At 23.7% G+C, this 9693-nt stretch overlaps 3 protein-coding genes across 3 annotated transcripts in view; 2 read left to right on the forward strand and 1 right to left on the reverse strand.

The window, feature by feature from the left end:
* The window catches only part of LOC105366746 (gibberellin 20 oxidase 3), a 28171-nt gene extending 27756 nt beyond the window's left edge, over positions 1–415 (forward strand). Inside the window, 1 exon segment of the mRNA XM_011505286.1 lies at positions 1–415. This exon segment is cut by the window's left edge and continues 10 nt beyond it. Coding sequence (XP_011503588.1) covers positions 1–304 — 304 coding nt within the window. The 3' untranslated portion in view covers positions 305–415.
* A 1868-nt stretch (positions 416–2283) lies between these two features.
* mIF2 (mitochondrial translation initiation factor 2) lies at positions 2284–5632 on the reverse strand. The gene is made up of 10 exons (XM_011505311.1): positions 5512–5632; positions 4848–5093; positions 4789–4808; positions 4535–4695; positions 4155–4381; positions 3815–4085; positions 3211–3464; positions 2902–3145; positions 2658–2822; positions 2284–2594 (listed from the first exon to the last, which is right to left on the reverse strand). The coding sequence occupies exons 2-10, from the start codon at positions 5082–5084 to the stop codon at positions 2284–2286; spliced, it is 1890 nt and encodes a 629-aa protein (XP_011503613.1). The 5' UTR covers positions 5085–5093; positions 5512–5632.
* A 578-nt stretch (positions 5633–6210) lies between these two features.
* Positions 6211–8914, forward strand: Psn (presenilin). Its single transcript, XM_011505287.1, has 7 exons — positions 6211–6390; positions 6478–6713; positions 6794–7003; positions 7118–7338; positions 7960–8247; positions 8401–8642; positions 8724–8914. Exons 1-7 carry the CDS (start codon positions 6253–6255, stop codon positions 8877–8879), a joined length of 1491 nt encoding a protein of 496 aa, XP_011503589.1. The 5' UTR covers positions 6211–6252; the 3' UTR covers positions 8880–8914.
* Positions 8915–9693: the final 779 nt, after the last annotated feature.

The following is a 9693-nucleotide window of genomic DNA, read 5'->3' on the forward strand; positions in this document are numbered from 1 at the left end:
TCGTGTAGGTCACCTTCCTGGTGCTATTCTCGTTAATAGTGGCGATATTCTGAGTTGCTGGACGAGCGGTGCTCTTCCGGCTCTCAAACATCGGGTGGTTGTACCAGAACTCTGCGGTCGGGGTAGACATTCCATCGCTCTCTTTGTTCATCCAGACAACGATGTTGAGATCGAGCCCTTCGAAGCAATGGTGGCGAAGGCCAATCAAGAGCCCGCTGCCTGTCGTCTCCACAAAAAAAAAAAGGGTGTACTTACGGCCTACCAGCACCTGCAGCGTCGCTTTCGCGAAACTTATGCCTCGTAAATGAATTGCTTCGCGTCTTCTTGTGGCGTGTTCTACCTTCTAATTGGACGGCACGAAAAATATAGATATTGAGTAACAATCGGTGCGTTATAGTTTCCAAAAGTCTGCAGATTATTATGCGCATAACGCGCGTGCATGTGTGCGTATGACGTTTGTCATCAATGATCGCTCGATTAGTTCCGAGATTTTATGATTTTGATTTTTCTTTGATGTACATTGTTGAATTTACTTGGTGTAAAGTGTTTTTAATTTTTTAATAGGTGCAATTAATCGAATCCCCCTTTAATAAATTTCCTATTTAAAACGTCTATGGACATTCTACGGATCAATATTTTTCAGCCCTTAACCAAAAGTAAAATTAAAATTAAAATAACTTATTGCATAAAATGAAGAGTGTTGATTGTCAGATTGAAGATGCAGATTGGACATCACAAATGGTATGCAGCACAAATGGCAAAATCGTAAAAAAATAATTTAAATTTTTTTAATATTTATCCTTGACAAATAAATTTAATTAATCGGGCAGACTATAAAATATGTCACCTATTCTATTAAGTAACAAATATAAATATTTAGATTATATGATTTAATAATTATTAAATGTGTTGGCTATAATATTTTTTTAATATAAAGTTTATATGTGAAATTATTGCATTTTGAATTTTTTAAATTAAGCATTATAAGAAGTTTTGATTTTATGAACAGTATTTATTATTTTAATTAAGGTAATATGAGAATAGATATTTTAGTGATATAAATACTCATTAATCTACATAATGTAAGGACCAGGGTTCTGTTTCATTTTGAAAATATAAAAAATATAACCTTTTTTATAATTTGTAAGACAAAAAAATTTTTTTTATTTGAAATTTTTAAATTATGAAATAACACATTTTAATTCATTTATACTTTTTGAAATTAATTAATATAGATAAAATATTCATAATTTAAAAATAAATATATTTTAATTTATTAAAAAGCAAACTTTTTTTAACTGCTTACTGCGCTGTATTATAAAATTTGTATATGATATTGCACCTTTGAATTAAAGTATTGGTTATGTATGGTTTTTTATAGTATAGAGAATGTAATTAAACTTTCAAGATGAATGATCTCTTCTAATTTTGAAAAAAAAGAGTCCGTTTCCGCTTTCTCAATCAAAGATTGATTGAACTTAAATTCATTGTACGAAAATTTATGCGAATGGGACGATCGATAGTGAACTGATTAATTTAACGAAAAGAAAATATGTATCAAGGAATAATTAACCAAAAAATCTATCAAAGGACTATTAACTGTATAATATTATTTTGTACACTGAAATTTTTTGTTATAATTTCAATCTCTTGGTATATGAAAATAGGTTTGTCTATAATTTAAAGAACATGTAAAATTTAATTGATACTTTTTTTTTGATTGACTAAATATATATAAGAACCACTATAGTGTCTCAATAATAAATAAATTTGTACTTAATTATTAATCATTCTTTTATTTGTTTCCTTTTTTCTCTTTAATGTTTTATATTAATTTGAAATATTAAAAAATTGTAGAATTTGAATAATTTACTACAGTAACATATTAATCAGAATAAGTATCTTAATACTTAGTTAAATATTCTGTTATTATATATTAAACTTTTCAAGGTATTAATAAAAATAGTAAAAGATTTTAGTTATATATCACTAAAAAAATAAAAAAATTATAATATATAATATAAATTTTTATAGAATTTATAAAATATATCAATGACATATTTATTCGTCAAAAAGCATTTATTTTCAAAAATTGATTTAAATTTGTAATTTAATACTATAAATATCTAATAATTGTACTATATACTTATTTTTTAAATTTATTTTAATTCATATACAATATATTTTATGCAATAAATGTCTTGAACATTTATTGGATTTTATTAAATGTATTTACAAAAATTTATTTACAATATTTATTAAAATTTTGTTTACATATATTACTTAAAATCCAGGATTCCAATTAATAAATTGTGGTTCTTCTACAATTTTATAACAAATAACCACATCACCATGTTTCAAATTGATTTTTTCATTTAACTTTAACCCACCTTCCTGTTTTAAATGGAGTGTTTCAATTTCATTTTTGAAATGTTTCATTTCAGATATCTTGCCATCATAAATAACTTCACCATTTCTCAATATTTTAAAAAATGCACTCTTTTTAAATACACCACTTGTACATCGACATCCTGCAATTACAGCTTTTGTTTTTTTATTATTAACATCAAATTCTTTTAAAACTATTCCTTCACCTAAAAATATGTACTTTATAACTTAAATTAAAATATATGAAATTAAATTAATCATTTCCATACCAATTGTTTCTTCTTTTTGTATTAATGGAAGCATATCTGACATTTTAGTTTTTATATCATCAATAAGTTTGTATATAACATTATGTTCAGAAACTATAATATTATTTTCATCAATCACACTTAAAAGTGTTTTTGGAATTTTAATATTAAAACAATATATTACAGCTAAAATTATTAATTTAAAATTATATATTGAATATTGAATATTGAATAAATTTAATTCGACATTCAGATTTATTATTACCATTAAAAGTTTTTGATAATTCAAGATCGCTTGCTGTAATTGATCCAACTCCATAGCTAACAATAGATAATGTACATTTCTTATCTTTATAAGTTTCTAATACATCCAATATTGCTTCAACCGACCCTACGACGTCACCTTTAATTATTACATATAATTTTAATGATTCATCCTTAAGATTTTCAACCTTTTCAGATTTTGATACAAATCCTGATAAACGCATCTCCTTAATTTTTTTATGTTGCTAAAATTGAAATAACCTCTTGATTGAAAATAAAAATATGAGCAAAATACAAGAATATTACTTACAATTACATGTTCAGCATGTTTTTGATCAGCAACTTTCTTTTGGTTTACAGATTTTTCTTTATTAAGGTTTACTTGATGATATTTAATTACTAAATGAGCTTTTTTTTCATTTTTTACTTGATAGACGTTATTGCCAACGACAGGTAAATCACGCCAACCGGTGATTTGTACAACATTTGATAGCTTAGCTTCAGAAAGTTGTGAACCAGTATGATCGAAAATTGATCTTACCTTGGCCCATGTTATACCACTGACTGCAATATTTAATCATAGATTATTTAATCATTTATAAATATATTAAGCATTAAGTAATTTTTTATTATTTGTAATTAATTGTCAAAAAAACTTTCAGTTTTGATGTATTCTTTAATATATTAATACATCTATACAATAACAAATTTTTAATAAATATTTTTCTCACTTGAATTTTATACTTTTCTTCTGAATTATAGTATTACTTTAAATTATTACTTTATAGTATTACTGACTATTAAGTTTTTTTATGTTGATAATTTTGTTACTAATTTTATTTTTAAAGCCTTTCTGGTACATTTTAACTAATAAATAAAGATAAAATAGTAATGAATTATTTATTATTTTCTACCTAATATATCACCCTGTTTAAGATTACCACGTTGAATTATCAATGATGTCATTTTTCCTAGACCAATATTATTCGTCGCTTCAATTATTACTGCTTCTACAGGTCCTGTTGGATCACCTTTTAAATCCATTATTTCAGCTTGTACTGATATTGCTTCTAATAAATAATTTAAATTTGTTCCATTTTTGGCAGATATATTTACACTTTGGTGATTTCCACCTATGTCTTCAACAATAACTCCATGTTTAGCTAACATTTGTTGAGTTCTCTCCTGGTAGAACAATAAAAGATTTATCAAGAAATGTAAAAAAGTATTAATAATAATTTATATACAACTTACAATATTAATGTTTGCCTTGTCAATTTTATTTATAGCAACTATTATTGGAACATTTGCTTCGTTTGCCATTTCTATACTTTGAACAGTTTGTTTCATAACACCATCATCAGCAGCAACAACAAGAACAATTATATCTGTTACCTTAGTACCTCTTTCTCGCATGGCATAAAATGCAGCATGTCCAGGAGTATCCAAAAAAGTTATTTGTTCACCATTGCCTAATGTTACTAAAATTTATATCTTTAATAAATCTTTAATTCAATTATTTGAAATGTTTTGCATATCATTGTTATTTGGTTATCATTGTTATATTTAAAATTGTATTAAGGTGTATACTGTTTGCAATTACGATTTAAAAAATAAAATAAAAGATTGTATACCATTAAATGCTCCAATATGTTGAGTAATTCCACCAAATTCATTGTCTGCCACTGATGTCATCCTTAAAGAATCCAATAATGTAGTTTTTCCATGATCAACATGACCCATTATTGTAACAATAGGATGTCTTTTAATAAGTACTACAGGATGTGGTGATTCACTAAAGTAATTTTTCAATAAATAAGTATTAAATATAATAATAATTGTAATACATAATTGTAATAATTAATTGTACTACATAAAAATACTGTACTATTTTAAAATATCTTCTAACTGATAACATGTAGAATTAGAATTATTTTTATTTTTTTTATCTGATATATCTTTATAATTATATCCCAACATAGAGACAACCTCTTTTATAATATCAAAATCACTTACAATGGAATCAAACTCATTTTTTTTGTAATCAATTTCAGAAAGTACTTTTATAATTTTTTCAACTGGTTCTTTCATTGATATTGCCAACTCTATCACAGTCATATTTTTCCATATAAGTGTTGGTTTACTCAATATTTTATATTTGCGTTGTCTTAATTTAAGTTTCATCGTATCTGTCTTTTTAAGAAAAATAAAAAATATAAAATTGAATTAAATTTTATTTAAAAATTTTTAAATTATGAATACTTATTGCTTACCAATTCTTTAAAATACATAGGTGTATTATGATAATTAGATTGCAAACATATATTCCAAATAGTTTTATTAAATTTTCTTGTTTTATTTTTTCCAAGTACACTAAATAAAAAACTTGGAATATTAAAATTTATATTAGAAAGTAATAATTTTTTTACCAATGAAATTTTGTTATAACTATATTATAAAGTATATATAAAAAATATAAAAATATTAAAAATAAAACTACTTAAAATTTCATTTTATATTTTATTTTAAATTTGATTTATTAATTGTATTATTTGATTACTTCATAATTAATTTATATGTGTTAAATAACGAATTAATATTTATTATTTACCTGTTTTTTAAGTATTTACTGATCATTAATACTATCATATTAATATTTAATAATCGTTTTAGTTGACAAAAGTAGTTTAGTGATTCTTCAGTTTGGTTAATAAAATTAATACATTTTCATTAGATTTTTAAATATATAATTTAATTTTACAGATCTTTCATTTTTTAGATATTATTTATTACAGAGAAACGATTAAAATTGTCATTTGGTCACAATGGTTCAATTTATATAATAACTTTAAACTTATTAATAGAATAAACTAGTTTCTTAAAATTAAAATTATTCTATTTATTTTTTTATAACGAAAATATTCATTTACGCCTGTGTATCTATTCGAATGGTTGTATAAACGTATAAAAAAATCAATTTAGGCTAGAATGTGGATTTTATTATTGTGTGTTCTTCTATATATTTTGATAGAAACTTTCGAAATGAGCTGAAGTGTATTTAAGTTATATATAAATTAAATAATAATACTTAATATATATAATAAATAAATATAATAAATTATATACTTTTTAATACTTATATGGTATTTAAAAGAATATTTAAAATAATGATCGCCAAATTATAGAATGAAGTTATTTAAGTATTTTTGTCATTACGTTATTGATAGGGTTATGTAAAAAAAATCAGTAAAGAATAAACAATTTCGAAAAGCTAATTTCGAGCTAATATTTGCCGATAATTAACCGATAAGTTCATTATTGTATTTGTTATAAGTTCTTTATAAATTAATGAATGTCTGAGAGTGACTTAGAGTGTGCTAACGAATATACTAGCCTTATGGATAGTCATGTTGGAACTGAACTTTGCACAGATAGTGCATCATTAGCCATAAAACATAAAATAGGCTCAAAAGTAGCTAGCAGTATTGAAGTATATTTTAAAAATTTATAACATGTATTATAAAAATTTAATATCAAATACAAAATTAAAGTACAATCCCTATATTAAATATCTTAGATGGAAAATGGTATACCTGAAGTTCATATTGAAGGTGATATTAATAGAAATCGAAGAGAATATCAAGGATCCAGTCCACTGGGGAATCCAATAGATGAACAAGATGAAGTAGAAGAAGAACTAAAATACGGAGCTGAACATGTCATAAAATTATTTGTTCCTGTTTCATTATGTATGTTGGTAGTTGTATCTACAATTAGCTCTGTACGCTTTTATACTCTTAAAGGAGTTTACTTGTATGTATATTATTTGTATATAATAGTCAGATTTTTTTAAATAATTGAACATATGTATTATTTATAATTTGTATTAAAAGAGTATACACACCATTCCATGAAGAAACAACAGATTCAGGCACAAAAGCTTGGCAGGCTTTTGCCAATTCACTAATATTAATGGGAGTGGTAGTTTTTATGACTGTGATATTAATTGTTCTGTATAAATACAGATTCTACAAAACCATTCATGCATGGTTGATCATTAGCTCTTTAATACTCCTTTTTCTATTCACTTCTTTATATTGTGAGTAAGTAAAATGATTTGAATTTAATTTCCAAATATAAGTTTTGTATAAAAAAATTAAAAAAAAATATTATTCTAATAAAGCAATATGTTATAATATTAATTGTAATATGTATAGAGTTGTATTAAAAGCTTATAATATACCAATGGATTTAATAACATTAACTATTGGATTATGGAATTTTGGAGTTGTTGGCATGCTATGTATTCATTGGGAAGGTCCATTATTTCTACAACAAGCATACCTTATTTTTATAGCTGCTATGATGGCTCTTGTTTTTATTAAATATTTACCAGAATGGACAGCTTGGACTGTCTTAGCTGTCATAAGTATTTGGGGTATGTTATTACATAGATTTTTAACAAGTATACATACAATTTTATAAAGTAAATTATAAATTAATTTAAATTAATATTTATTAATTATTTATTATGAAACGTAAAGGATTTTATTATGCACTTTAGTAAAAATAGCTTAAATTTTATTCATTAATACTTATAACTATTTTATTTAAAAATAAAATTTTTCTTTAATTTTATTTAATTTGTTGCAATATATTTTAACTTATTTATATTTACAATTATAAACATATAAACTAATTTACTAATATTATATTACAAAATTTATATAAAGAAATTATTACAATATTCTTCTGATTATTAAATAATAAAATTTTCATAATTCTTTTTAATATCAATGATGGATTTTATGTAATATTAAAAAAAAATATATATGAAGATTCTACTAGTTGATATTAGATTCCAATTAACAATTGTAAATTAAATAATCAGTTATTTTATAGTAACAAATATCTCATTTTAAAAATTAAATATTATCTTTAATATTTAAAATGATAAAATTTAGAAATTATGTAAATTGAATTATTCTCTAATGAAATTATAATTAAAAATATGACAATTAATTAAAAGAGTAGAATAATTGTTTTTTATTGTTATCAGATTTAATAGCAGTTCTGACACCAAAAGGTCCACTAAGAATTTTAGTTGAAACTGCTCAGGAACGAAATGAGTCATTATTCCCTGCATTGATTTATTCATCAACTGTTATGTATGCATTTACCTTAAGTTTTACGGGATATATATCTGCAGCTACAATGGCTAGTGGAGACTCTGGTACTGGGGACAGTATATCATCTCCTGCCAGAATTCAGCCTCAAAATCAGACTAACTCTGTAGCTAGTGATGCAGAAGAGGGTGGGTTTACAAGAGAATGGTTGGAAACACATGGTATGATAATTTATTTTTGCATTTAATTTGTAGTATTATTCTTCTATTATATTCTGTTTTTTACATTGAAAATGTTACAATCAATTTTTTATATAAGTTTTTAGTTATAAATTAGTTTAGTTTGAAAAATTTATTAAATTTATCTATTCTCAGTTGATCGTAGTACACGCAGAGCACAAGAAATTAGGGAAAATGTTCAGGCCAATCAACCAAATACAGTACAGATTGACTCTTCATTACAGCAAGCACAAGTTAATCAGCAACAGATAATGCAACAGGAGAGAGGAGTAAAACTGGGATTAGGAGATTTTATTTTTTATGGTGTACTTGTTGGGAAAGCTTCCAGTTATGGTGATTGGAATACAACTTTAGCATGTTTTGTTGCTATATTAATTGTAAGAATGAAATATGCATTTAAATAATTCGAATAACAAAAAAAAAATAAAAATCTGTAATTAATGGAATGTTCTTTTCAGGGATTGTGCTTAACATTACTATTATTAGCAATATTCAAAAAAGCTCTGCCAGCCTTACCAATTTCAATAGCATTTGGATTAATATTTTATTTTGCAACATGTGTAATTGTTGCTCCATTTTCTGATAGCCTTGCTAGTGAGCAAATATTTATTTAATTTTCTGTTCCATAATAAATGAAGCTCTAATTTATTAATTACAGATTAAAAAAATTTTCATTAAAAAGATTTACAATATTAATAATTTAGTCTATAAAAGAGTCCTACTTATAAATAACTTTTTAATATCATAATATAAATTATAAATAAAAAAATTAAGTTGATTATTCAATTTTCCAAAAAATACAAAATGTTTATTTTTATTACACATTTTAGGTTCTATCATATTTTTATTATTATTGTAATAACAGACATTTAATTTACTTTATTTTTATTTGCAAAATAGTATTTTATAATATATATTTCACAAAAGATGATACTCAATATGAGGTGATAAATGTTTAGAAGTCAACAGTAATTTATTCTTCTTGGGCCATATTTTTTTAAAATTTTATGTTTTATTAAATCACTTCTCTCTATGATAGCTTCTCCCTTTTTCTAAAATTTGTATGTGCTTTAAAATATGTTCATACAGCCATAAAAATATCTGAGAATTGTAACCTTCTGATAATATAATTCGTAGTTATATATGATTGCAGCAAAGCATACTATAACTTTATAATATGTACAAAACAATATTTGTTATTCTTTTATACTTTAATTATGTTTGGGGAATAAACACATTTATGCCTTCGAGATATAATTATTTTTATTTATAATAAATTTTTATTTAAATATTTACTTATGTAATAAATAGATTTCATATGATTTTATTATAAATTACAATTTAAAACTATACATGTTTATTCATCAGAATGATAGTCCCACTATTAATTACTCTTTATTAAGCAAACTATCAAAATTTGAATATTAA

Source organism: Ceratosolen solmsi, unplaced genomic scaffold (assembly GCF_000503995.2).
Source record: "Ceratosolen solmsi marchali unplaced genomic scaffold, CerSol_1.0 scaffold87, whole genome shotgun sequence".
Lineage (NCBI taxonomy): Eukaryota > Metazoa > Arthropoda > Insecta > Hymenoptera > Agaonidae > Ceratosolen > Ceratosolen solmsi.

What these genes read in the sequence shown, in the direction of transcription:
- mIF2 (XM_011505311.1), bottom strand. Translation starts at nt 5,084, where the DNA reads ATGAAACTTAAATTAAGACAACGCAAATATAAAATATTGAGTAAACCA. An exon ending in ATTATAAAGATATATCAGAT is followed by an intron (nt 4,809 to 4,847) that starts AAAAAAAATAAA and finishes ACATGTTATCAG; the next exon opens with TTAGAAGATATTTTAAAATA. An exon ending in TTAGAAGATATTTTAAAATA is followed by an intron (nt 4,696 to 4,788) that starts GTACAGTATTTT and finishes AAATTACTTTAG; the next exon opens with TGAATCACCACATCCTGTAG.
- Psn (XM_011505287.1), top strand. Translation starts at nt 6,253, where the DNA reads ATGTCTGAGAGTGACTTAGAGTGTGCTAACGAATATACTAGCCTTATG. An exon ending in ACTCTTAAAGGAGTTTACTT is followed by an intron (nt 6,714 to 6,793) that starts GTATGTATATTA and finishes TTGTATTAAAAG; the next exon opens with AGTATACACACCATTCCATG. An exon ending in AGAATGGTTGGAAACACATG is followed by an intron (nt 8,248 to 8,400) that starts GTATGATAATTT and finishes ATCTATTCTCAG; the next exon opens with TTGATCGTAGTACACGCAGA.